This window comes from Pelodiscus sinensis, chromosome 22 (assembly GCF_049634645.1).
Source record: "Pelodiscus sinensis isolate JC-2024 chromosome 22, ASM4963464v1, whole genome shotgun sequence".
In the NCBI taxonomy this organism is placed as follows: domain Eukaryota; kingdom Metazoa; phylum Chordata; order Testudines; family Trionychidae; genus Pelodiscus; species Pelodiscus sinensis.
Window position 1 is genome coordinate 24,531,852 of NC_134732.1, and position 11,748 is coordinate 24,543,599.

At 67.1% G+C, this 11,748-nt stretch overlaps 1 protein-coding gene across 2 annotated transcripts in view; it reads right to left on the reverse strand.

The window, feature by feature from the left end:
* The window catches only part of NR5A1 (nuclear receptor subfamily 5 group A member 1), a 56,176-nt gene extending 45,654 nt beyond the window's left edge, over nucleotides 1–10,522 (reverse strand). The window contains exons 1-3 of one of the 2 annotated variants that reach the window (XM_075905674.1): nucleotides 10,370–10,522; nucleotides 3,960–4,077; nucleotides 1,178–1,319 (exon numbers count right to left, since the gene is read on the reverse strand). In XM_075905674.1, coding sequence (XP_075761789.1) covers nucleotides 1,178–1,319; nucleotides 3,960–4,061 — 244 coding nt within the window. In that variant the 5' untranslated portion in view covers nucleotides 4,062–4,077; nucleotides 10,370–10,522. Of the gene's footprint in view, nucleotides 1–1,177; nucleotides 1,320–3,959; nucleotides 4,078–5,753; nucleotides 5,773–10,369 lie in introns of those variants that run through there. The other variant, XM_075905675.1, reaches the window with a different exon arrangement.
* Between the last annotated feature and the right edge of the window lie 1,226 nt (nucleotides 10,523–11,748).

Consider the following 11,748-nt stretch of genomic DNA (forward strand, 5'->3'; position numbering starts at 1 on the left):
AGCGTAGATGTAGCCTATCTACCCAGATCGTTTGACTTCATCTCCAATTTAATCTTTTATTATTATCGTTGTTGTTGTTGTTGTTACCCAGTGTTTGTGATTGTTTTTCTGGTCCTAAGCCCTGTATGCATTGTGACGTTCTGCAACATCAACGGGTAAGTGCCACGTAAATAGCATCACAATACAGAAGAACAACATGGCCTGGTTCTCTATTAGCCACAGCAGCATAAATCAAGGCCGACACTGGTAGAATGACCCCAATGTAAAATTGAGAGAGGCCCCGTGTTACTGAGGGTCTCTTGCAGGAGGAGAAATTCCTGTTACAGTGAACGTGGCAAAAGAAAAAAATACATTCTCACTGTCGCCGCCTGCCATTTTATCCTGATTCTCACGATCCTCCGTGTTTTTCTTAAACCTCGGCTCTGGGCATTATGCAAAACTCGGGAAATCTCGGCTTTCATTTAATAAGCAAACAAACACCGGAACGTTCTCTCGCTTGCAAAGCAAATCTTGGAAATGTGAACCCTAAATTCTGAAAAACCGGAAGGCAAATCAAAAGAACCCACCTCTATTATTTTTTTTTAATGTCCTGATTTAGGGAGGGCCTGATCCATAATTTTTAATACTAGGGGTTGGCTCTGCTGTATCTTGGAGACTGATGAAGTAAATAATAATAAAATAAAAATAATAGTGGTAATAGTAATAATAATAATAATAATAAAAAACAAACCCCCTAGCCCTGAACGGAGAGTTTACTTAGAATGATGATACTACAGTGAAAACCAAAGGCTGCTTTTAATTCTGAGGTCATTGCTTAATTCCCAGGCACAGCTGTGCCGGACTGTCTCCTAACCTAAAATATTGCCCACAAAGAAACGGCTCCACTGACCAAACCCCAATCATATTTAATTCAAAGGAAACGAATAACCTACAATTCCAGCACACTGGAGGAAGGAAGCATTGCTTTTGCTAGATGCGGCTGTCTGAGCCAGCTTGGGCCTGATCCTGTGTATGGGATGCCCTTGAGTCCCGGTGATCTCAGTGGGAGAAGACACATCCCTGGACCAGGGACCCCTTCTCCTGACCACTCACACCACACCCGTGCAACTGACAAGCCCTCCCGGCTTCCCCCAGAGCCCTCGGCGGTAAGTGGCGTGCGGCAGACCGGGGTTCTTACCTTCTAGTCGCATTCCCACCGTCAAGCACTTCTGGAAGCGACAGTACGGGCACCTCTTCCGCTGGGTCTTGTCGATTTTGCAGTTCTGGCTCTCGGTGCAGGTGTAGTGCTTGTTGTTTTGCACAGTCCTCTTGAAAAAGCCCTGATGGGAAGGAGAGAAAGCAGAGATGCCGCGTCTCCATCCGCCAGCATGACCGTACGCCCAGGACTAAGCCTGCGTCCCGGGGAACCGAGGCTCCTACACTCGGCTGCTGTTTCACACAGATGATTTGCGGCTCGCCTGGAGAATTTCTTCCCAGACCCGGCATCTTGGGGGCAGCGGAGCCAGCGGCCGTGGGGGAATTGGACACTGCACCTCCATGAAAATAGCACGTCGGGCCGAGGTTGGCTGTGGCCCAACAGGGCAGCATAGCTGGCGGCTTTATTTCCCTGGCCTCTCTATTCTAGCCTAACCGATCCCCTAACCGGCCAATTCCCTGCTCCGGATGCGAGCACGGCGAGGAAGGGGCTTGTGGCCGGGGAAGCCAGCAGTCCCTGTATTCTCCTTCTAGCTTTTAACAGACAAAAGCTGCAGGCCTGGCTCCTCTCCGCCGAGCGTCTGAACTCCCCGGCCCTGCCAAGGTGGCTCCTCTCCGCTGGACAGGGCTGAGTTCCAGGAATCTCAGTGCAAGCCGGAGGGACGCGGGGGATGGTTTTCATCTGCTTAGGGCTCTGAGACATGCCCCGGGCCCGACGCTCGGCTGGGCTGGGAGGGTTCAGGGCCACGGCGCCGCACTGATCTGCAGCAGCCAGTGGCTGGGGCTGGAGTTCTTTTTGTGAACCCACCGGGCGAATCGCGGAGCCCAGGCCGGGGGGACGTGGGCCCGATTCCCAGCCTGCCAGGGGCCGGCTCTCGGAGACCACGCTGGCTCCAGAGCGGGATTTGTGTCCTCAGAGCGGGGCCAGCATTCGGCCCAACCCGGCCAGACGCCCGACCAGCAGGCCAGGCCACAGCCCTGCTGAGCCCAGCACGGGGCCGCCCCGAAGAACGCCCCTTGGCACGGATGTGGCTGGGGAACCGGCTCGGGGCAGAATGAGACGGGCCGGGATGCATTTAACTGGAATGGCTCCTGCTTCTGCCATTGCTCCCTGCCCAGGGGGGTGGGTGATATGGGGCCCCCCCACCCGGCACCCCCAACTACACACAGCAAACCAGCCCTCCAATTTGCACAGGAAATTTGCTTTTGCTGGGAAACCCTCCCACTGCACCTTAGCCCTCAGTCCCAAACACAAGCAGCTGGCGGGAATAAAAGGGGGGGAATCCAGAGATCCGGGAGCCGCTTTCCGGCCAGGGAGGCCTCAAAGAGCTGCCCCCCCCCCCCAGTCTCCTCGCCCCGCATCAGCCCCGGCTGTGAGAACGCGTCTCGGGCACGATTCGGGTTCGCTTCGCTTTCTCGCGGCTTTGGCTCCGCTCCCCCGCCCCGCCCGGCAGCTGCGCCCCGCGGGGTCTGACGAGGGTGCCCCCCGAAATGCCGCACGCGCGGGTTTCAAGTTCCCTGCATTTCTACCGCAGGATCGGGCCCGGCTCGGGGCCCAGCGACGCGCCCCGGAGCAGAATTCGATTCCCGCGGCTCTGCCCGGCCGAGGAGCCGCGCCGCGCCCGAGAGGGAACAGGCACCGCACGTTTAAGCGACCCCCCCGCCGAGACCCCCCCGGGCCAGCGCCCCGGAGGCATTTCGATGGCGCCAGAATCGCCCCGCCGCGCGGAGGGAAACTCGAAGCCCCCGAAAATCGCTCGCGCGCTGCTCGGGCGGAAACCGACCCCAGCGCGGGCCAGGCCGTTTACACGCGGGGGCACAAATCCGGAGCGAAATCCGCCGCGGGGTCGCGGAGCGGCTGCCCGAGGGGGTGGGCGGCCGGGCGCTCCGGGCTCCCGAACCAGCTGCCTCCCGGCAGAGCGAATCGAGGCCAGCGCGGGTCCCCGGGGCGCGGAGCTCAGGCACCTTCCGCGCACGAGGGGGGGCGGATTTTGTGTAATAACCCCCCCCCCGGCCAGCGGGTTGCGGGGCTCCCCGGGCGGCGGACCGAACCGAAGCCGGGCGGCGCAGAGCGCAGCGGCCCGACGGTGCGAAGCCAAGCGCGGCGCCCGAAGCCCGGGGCGCGGGGGCTCTGGCCGGCAGGCTCGGTGCCACGAAGCGGGGCCGTGCGCTCAGCTGCCCCGGGTCGTTTCTGCCCCGGGCCCAGCGAGGAGTCTAGTTCGTTAGCGGCGTTTGCGGGCCCCGGCTCCGCAGCCCCCGGGAGCCCGGCGCAGGCCGCTGGGGCTGCGCTTGGCATTTGGCGAGTTACGTCTGGGCCCGGGGGTTCCCGGCCGGGGAGCCGCGCCGAGCAGCGCGAACCCCCCAGCGGCTTTTGCCCAGCCGGGAGCGGCCCCAGGTCGGATGGGAACGAGACGGTGCAAAGGCCGCGTCCCGGCGGCACGCCAGGCTGGGCGCAGGCCGGCGGGGACCGGGGCTTTCCCTGGCCGATAACTCGCCCCCGCCCGGGGGGTCTCCAGGCACATTCGGCAGCGCGCAGCCCCGAGCCCCGGCGCACGGCGAGTTCTGCGCGCGGAGCGCAACGAGTTCCCGGCCTGGCTGGCGGCTGCCGACTCCGGCCAACGAAACCCTGGCGGGGCCGCGGGGCCCCCCGCACCCCCGCCCGCCCCGGCCTGGGGCCGCCTTCTGAGCGCCCCTTTCGGGCGCGCCTCTCCAGCGGAGCCAAGCCCGCCTGGATGGGGCCAGGTCCCGCGCGCCCCGGCTCCTACCTTGCAGCTCTCGCAGGTGAGCAGCCCATAGTGGTACCCGGAGACCTTGTCCCCGCAGACTGGGCACAGCTCGTCCAGGTCCTCGTCGTAGGTATAGTCCATCCCCTCGGGCGGCCGCCTGCGGGAGAGAGCGGGTCAGAGCCGGGGCGACGCCTGCAGCCCCGGGGCCGGCCCGGCGGGAGCGGAGCGCGGGGCGCGGCGCGGAGGGACAGGCAGGCGGTGGGTGCCGCGGGCGGACCCTTTATAGCGCCCGAGGCGGCACATCCAGGCTGGCGCGGGGAAGTGACCAGCCCCCGAGGGGCGGCAAGCCGGGGGGAGGCGGCGGCAGCCGCAGGGGGCTGGGAACAGGGCGGGGGAAGGGGCCTGGAGGGCAGGGCCGGAGCCTCTGGTGCCACCCTCGGCTCTGCCGCTCAGGGCGCGGGGCTGGGGGGCCAGGGCCCCTCCCCGCCTGCCCTCGAGGTGAAGGGACAGAGCCCGGCGCTGTGCTCGGGAGCAGCAGGGTCTGGGCCGGCACCGTCCCCCCAGACCAGACGGGTCGGGGCTCTGGCTGCGCCCTGCTCCGCGGGGCTCTCAGGGGCCGGGGCTCGCTGGGGCCACGCGAACCCCAGACATGAGCCCGGCAGGGTGCGGGCCTGGGCCGGGCCTGGCTTTGTCTGGCCCAGGCTCCCAGCCTCTGGGCCCCCAGGGGCCTGGAAGCGCCTTGGCTGCAGGGCGCGGCCGAACCGTGGGCACCCCGGTCCCCCCGGCACTGACAGTCCCCTGCCCGCCCGCCCCACCTCGGGCTCCGGGTCCGCTGCCAGCGCCGCGGGGGCTGAGCTCCGACGGTACCGCCAGGGCCGGGACATGGCGCGGAGCGGGCCGGGCTCTGCAGGGGTCCCAGTGCCACCCTCGGCCCCACCTGCGGGCTCCTCGGGGCTGCCCAGGGGAAGGGGCCGGGGGAGCGCGCACAGACACGGCCTGGCAGGCAGAGCCCTCCGGGCTGGGGCACCTTGGCCCGTGCAGCCGCTGGGGGCCCCCCACCGGCAGGGAGACCGGGCCGGGCAGCGCAGAGCGACGCAGCGGGGCTGGGGGCCAGGGCCCTGCGGGGAGCCGGGGCCGCCCCCTCGGGCAGCGCAGGAGCCAACAGCCGCCCCCGAACCGGCCGCGCCACAACCCGCGGAAGGGCCGCGCTGGGGGCCCGGGAACTGCGGGGGGCCCGGCCGGGCGCTGCGGCCGCTGGGCACCAGGGGCGGCGAGTCCCGCTCCAGCCCGGCGGCCGCGGGAGGGGCACGAACCATCTGGGGCCCGGCGGCCCCGAGCCGGCAGCGCACGGGCGAGGGGACGCGGTTCGGGCGCGCGCGAAGCCTCCCGCCTCTGCCCCGGGGGCCCAGCGGGGTTTGGGTTCTCCCGGGCCCGATCCCGGCCCTCCCCGCCCCCGGGCCCGATCCCGGCCCTCCCCGCCCCCGGGCCCGATCCCGGCAAGGGCTGCGCACCCGGACCTGCCGCTCCAGCCCGTTGCCCTGCGCGGGGCTCAGCACCTGGGGGTGGCAGGCTCCGGGGTGGGGCTGCAGGGCCCTGGCCCCACGTCAGCCCCCAAACCCGCCCCTGCCCGGGCCAGCTTCGAAGCGGGCCGAGCCCAGACCCTGCCCGCCCCTCCCGCCGGCGGGCGGCCTCTGGCCTCGGTCAGGCCCCACGGCCCCTGCGCAGCCTGGCCTAGGCCCGCAGTGCTGTCCGGCCCCCTGGCAGGGGGAAGATTCTGAGCCAACCCCACTGCCCCTGCCCCCCGGATTTCAGCCAGGGGCCGTCCCCACCCACCGCCATCGCCTTCTGCTGAGCGGCTTCTCCACCCCCTGGAGACCAGGCACCGGCCGGGCGCCTTGGGAGAGCTCACAGCCTGGCAGCCCCGCCCGGGTGCTAAGCCGCCAGCGGTTTGGAAGGGGCCGGAGAGCAAAGGGAATTCTCGCACTTCCCCTCTGGCACGGCGCTCCGGGAAGGGCTAAAAGAGCAGGAACAGCAGCTGTCCAGGGGAAGGGGACTGCGCGGCCCCCCAAACTCAGCCACTGCCAACTGTCACTCACTGCCCTAAGGCCTTCCTGTTCCTCCTGGCGAGGCTCAGCACGTGCCCCAGGCTGGGCCAGGCCGGAGAGGAGAAGGGGGAGCAGATGTCCACAGCTGGCAAGGTTTCGGGGTGCCCTGTGCAGGCCGGGGATGTAGAGTGAAGTGGGGGGCGCTCAGCTGGGCTTTGCCAAACTCAGCCTTTACCCTGAACAGAATCAGCCTCTGCTGCCCTCCCCAGGTGAGGGAAACCACAGTGGTGTGAGCACCGAAGAGGGCAGAGTTAAGGTGAATGTCGGGGGTGGCCATCCTTTGCTCCTCCTGAGTTCCAGAGGTTGCGTTTAGCCCCTCTCCTCCTCGTGGAAGGCCAGCAGGTTACGCTCGCCTCAGCCCTGCTAACCGCGACGCGAAAGACGCCTCCGCCCAGTTTGCCCCAGTGGGGCAGGGTTTGACTATTAGCGGGAGGTGCTAACGTTTCTGAGACTTCTCTGGGGCACAGTAAACCTGGGGGAAGCAGCAGCTTCCCATCCCCAGCCTGGGCCGCGGGGGACTGGGACAAGGCCCTGAAGCTGCAGCGACGTCCAAATTCACCCGCCTCTGGAAAAAACCATCCAGGCCCATTGTCACTTCCTGCAGGCTCTGGCATGGCCAGCCTGGCACAAGACGGTGAACAGACACGGGTGCGGGGAAGCAGCGCGGCCTGGCTGGCCCAGGCCCAAGCTCCATTTCTAGTCCCCGCACGAATCTCACAGCTGGGACCCCGCCGCCCTCTGAGGCCTAATTGCAGGGTCTTGTCCTACGTGCAGCTCCCCTCCGTCTCTGCTGCCCCCTTCCCCTGGGGGCCCCCCCACCACAGATGAGAACAGCGCCCCCTCCTGCCAGGGACCGGCACTGAATCAGCCAGGCCGGAAAGCCGGGGTTCCCAGTGCTTTGAGATCCTCAGCCCGCCTGAGCATTTCTTACCGGCGCTGGCTCCTCGCACCCTGGGCCTGCCCGCTCCCCCAGTAGCTCCCTGCTGGCTTTTGCCACAGCCCGGCCAGCTCCCGCCAAGCCGCGCCCACGGGCGCCCCCGCTTGCTGCCACCGGCGAGGGGCTGAGGGAGAACCCACGCTTAGGGCAGCGGGCTTAGGGCTTAGGGCTCCTCCCCTGGGGACGACGAGCACCGGGGCTAACGCCGGCGGGAGAGCGGTGCGGCGCCCTGCCCTGCCTGCGGCAGCTAGCGCCAATGCGGATTGCCCAGCAGGCAGACTGAGCGCGCTCAGGGCACCAGCACAGCAGGGGCACCAAAAACCCAGAGATTTTACGGTATCGTGTTGGTTTTATTTTGAATTATATGTGGGGGGGGGGGGGGCACCAGAATCTTTTCAGTGCTTAGGGCCTCACAAGGTCTTAATCCAGCCACGGGCACAGGCCAGGCAGCCCCAGGGGAGCCCTGTGTCCTGCCGTGGCCACGCCCGGCCCGCTGCCCCTCTCCTCCGCCGGGGCTTTGCGCTGCTGAGGGACGGGTGCTGCTGGCGGCAGGTAGGAACCCGGCGCTGTGAGGGCCTGTCGCCTTCCGTTGGGGGAACCCTCCACACCGAGGCCTTGTGCTCCCACACTCCCACCCCTCCCCCCACACTGGCCCAGTTCCTCCCCCTCACTCCCACCCCCACACGCTCCTCCCCCTCACTAGCCCAGCTCCTCCCTCCTCCCCACTAGCCCACTCTGCCTCCCTCACACTCTCACCCCACACTCTAGCCCTCCCCCCACACTCCAGCCCACCCCCACACACTCCCAGACCTCCCCCCCCACTAGCCCAGCTCCCCCCTCCTCCACACTCTAGCCCTCCCCCACACTGGCCCAGCTCCCACCTCCACCCCCTCCCCATTAGCCCACTCTCCCTCCCCCACATTCCCAGCCCCACACTCTAGCCCACCCCCACACGCTCCCCTCCTCCCCCCACTAGCCCAGCTCCCCCTCCCCCCACACTGGCCCAGCTCCCCCCCACCCCCTCCCCACTAGCCCACACTCCCCCCCCACACACACACACACTCTGACATGCACACAAGGGGCCTACGAAGGTCTCAACTCAGCCCCTGTTCCAGCAGCCACACTGGGGCCGCCCTGGACCCAGGCAGGGGCTGAGCAAACGGCCGATCCCAGCGCACGGCCCGTGCCCGGCTGGCTCCCAGGACCGCGCGGCCCAGCGGAGCTCCGTGTCTGCTGCCCACCCTGGGCCGGGGCTCCGGGCATGTCGCGGGGACCCTCCATCCCGCCCAGGCTGCTCCCCACGAGCCCGGAGAGAAACCGGCCCGCTGGGGAAACGCTGGTTCGCGGGGCCTGGGGCCGGGTCCGACGGGGAAGGCGCCCAGACAGCCCCGCCCGCGGCTGGCCGGGTTACAGCCCCCTGCCAGGGCCCGATTCTGCTCCCGCCGCGCCCACGGGCCCCCCACCCCGGGGAAGCCCAGGAGCCGGGGCTGCGCCGACGGGCGGGTCACCCTCCAGGTCCCGGGAACGCGGGCAGGGCGCGCAGCCTGAGGCCGGGGCAGCTCACTACCTGGGGGGGGCCTGGAGCCACCAGCCGGTCGGCGGGGCCGCCGGGGGGGGGGGGGGCGAACGGGACGGAGCCGCGCCCGCCCCGCAGAGCGTCCGCGCTGAGAACAGCTGCGGCTCGGCCCTCGGGCGGAGGAGGGAAAACTCCCCTTCGGAGCCCGGCGGCCCCGTCCTTCGCCAGGAGCCTGCGGCCGCGGGCCGGGCCGGGAACAACCGGCGGAGGGAAGAGCGAGCCCAGCCCGGCGCGTGGTGGGGGGGACCCGGGGCCCGGCTGCGGGGCGCGTCTCCGTTCGGCTGCAGGAGCAGCTGGTCCCTCGGGCTGGGGCGGAGACGCTGGAGCCCGCTGGCCCCCGGGGCGCTCTGGGCTGGGCAGTCAAGGGCGGGGCTCGCCCGGCGCCCCGGGATGCTGGGCCGGGCCGGGCCGGGCCGAGCCGCGTTACGGAGCGAGCTGCCCAGCCAGCCGGGCCGGGGAGCTCACAGCTCGGTTCTGTGCCCCGAGGCCCTGCCGCCCCCGCGGGGTCCCTGGCTCAGGCCGCCTGCGACCGGAGCTGTTGGAAGCGCCACCTCGCTACCCTCGGCCCCTTGTTCTGCCGCCTGTTTGCCCCCCCCCGGAGAGGACCCCCGAGGAGGCCGCAGGAAGGACGTTCCCCCCCCACTAGAACCCCAAACCTGGGACGCACCCGACGTACCCAGCGCGCTCACAAACCAGTTCGGTTCGCTCCCCGCACCCAGCGCCCTGTTCCAGACCCTCCCCCTCCGAGGGTTAGAAATGCGGGGGGGGGGCAGCCACTGAACCAAACTGCAAACCCCGGTACAATGGACACCCCTGCAAGCGGGGGGGGGGGGCTGTAGTATTCCCCTCCCCCGTCCCAGCACCCAGCAAACCGCCTGCTGATTTCCAGCCTGAATTCCCGGCCACTTAGCCCGCAGGGGGGCTGGTGCCAACCTGGCCCTTTATTTTCACCAGCTCCTCGCCAGCCGGCGCGCTCCCCCAGCGAATCTCCCTCGCCGCCCCCGTGGGCAAGACCAAAGCTGCACCCCAGCCCCTGCCCCTGCCCCAGAGAGGCAGGTGCATCTGCCTGCTGGATGCTCCCCCTGCAGCCTTCTCCCCCCTGCTGCGCGGGCACCTCGGCACCCCAGCCACAGGGACGCTTTGCCTTGGCCACGGCGCCGCGTCCGTCCAGAAAGAGCCGTCCCCCGGCTGCTGGATTTCCCCGCTGGGTGAGGGACCGACCCTCGCTCTGGCGTCGCTGGGTAGCAGTCACCGTGGGGAGCCCCAGACGGGCTGGCCGGGCGGCAAGGGCCCAGGCGGAGGCCAGGGGAGCCTGCCTCCAGGACCCTCGGGCAGGACAAAGCCAAGAGCCGCCCCCCCGCCTTGTGCTCCGGGCGAGGGAAGTTGAGGGAGCCCTTGGCGAGAAGGGATCGTGGGCCTCGCCTCGCGCTCCTTGGAGAGGGCTTGGGCCGTGCGCAGGCCGGGCCTGGCCACCAGCTGCCCTCCTGGGCCCGGGACCCCACCCCCAACTCTTACGCCAGTGGGGGGCGGCGAGGTGTGTGCTGGACCAGGGCACAACCCGCCCCTCGCCCTACGGGGCCCGCGCACCGGTGGGAATTTGCAGCCGCTTCAGGGGGGCGATTCCAAGAACTGGACACCGAAGGGGGAGCTGCAGCTTCAGCCTCCAGCCCCAGGCCCCAGCAGAGCCGGCAACGGCCCATCCTTCGCCGGGGGCCAGGCAGGGGCCGCGCTAGAGCCGCGGCGCAGCCCGCGTCACCCCCAGAGCCGAGCCGCGGCAGCGCCGGAGGAGTTTCAGAAATGACCTTGATCCCCCCGGCTGTGAAATACTCACTCGGGCAGCAGCTCCAGCTGGGCAGGCGGGGGCGGGCGGGCGAGTCGGCGCTCTCCTTCGCACCCCAAAGCGTCCCTGCGGCCCCAGGAGCCTTGGCTTCAGCTGCGGCAGGGGCGGGGGCCGATGTCCAGGTCCCCTCGCTGGGGTGTGGGCATTTAAACACGCACGCAGGCCGGGGCAGGGTGCCCAGCCCAGCTCCGCCCCACGGGGGGCTAGTCTCAGGGAAGACGGGTCCAAACGAGCCGCCTCATTGGCCACCGGCGCCATGTGACCGCGCTAAAAAATAATGAAGCTCCAACCCCTTGCTCATAAAGCAGCATTAGAAAGTGACAGGGGCAGATAAGTGGGACCTTTGCCATAGATAAGGCAAGAGGGAGAAGAACGGGCCGGGGGGACACAAGCGAGCCGGGAGGGGAGCAGGCGCTCATTAAAGCACACGGGAGGAGGTGGATTTATGGCCCTGCTCAAGCAGGGGGTTGGGCTTTTTCCTCCCTTCGCCCCCCCCCAACAGATAACAGAGTGGGGGTTGTGCACCCCCCTTCCTATGCAGGCCAGGGCCTCTGGGAACAGGCTCCGGCCTTGCTGGTGGGCAGTGCCCTGTTCCTGGATTAGAAACCTGGGACTTGGATACAGGGTTTGCTACTAAGGTCACCATCCCCAAACCCGTCTGGATTGGGGGACTCAACGGCTCCATAGCTCATCCTCCGAGGTCATGAGGACAGAAGATCGGCCAGACAGAGTCCACCTCCATCCATCTCAGTGCCAGGTGCATCAGGGGTAATGAAAGACCAGGGCAATTATCCAGGGATCCGTCTCCAGCCATCCACTCCCAGCGTCTGGCAAACAGAGTCTAGGACTATCCCCAGCTTGGGGCTGCAATTGTTCATCTGGGCTACCAGCCATGGACCGACCTATCCTCCATGAACTTCTCTAGGCCTTTCTTGAAGCAGTTATCCTTTCAACCGTCACAGCCTCTTGTGGCAAGGAGTTCCACAGGTTGACTGTGTGCTGTGTGAAGTACCACCGCCTTAGGTTGGTTTTAAACCTGCTGCCTATTAATTTCATTGGGTGACCCCCTGGTTCTTGTGTTACGTGAAAGGATAAAGAACATTTCCCTGGTCACTTTTTCCTTGCCATTCATGATTTTATAGACCTCTAGCATGTCCCCAATTAATCAGCAGGTTTCTGAGATGAGCAGCCCGGCCTATTTAATCTCTGCACACAGAAGCTATTCCCATCTCCCTAATCATTTCGGGGGCCCTACTCTACTGTTTGCACCACTACTATTTTGTTCAGATGGGGTGGAATAGAACTACATGCAGTGTTCCAGGGGTATCATGACTAAAGAGAGGCAACAGGATATTTGCTTCCCTACTGAC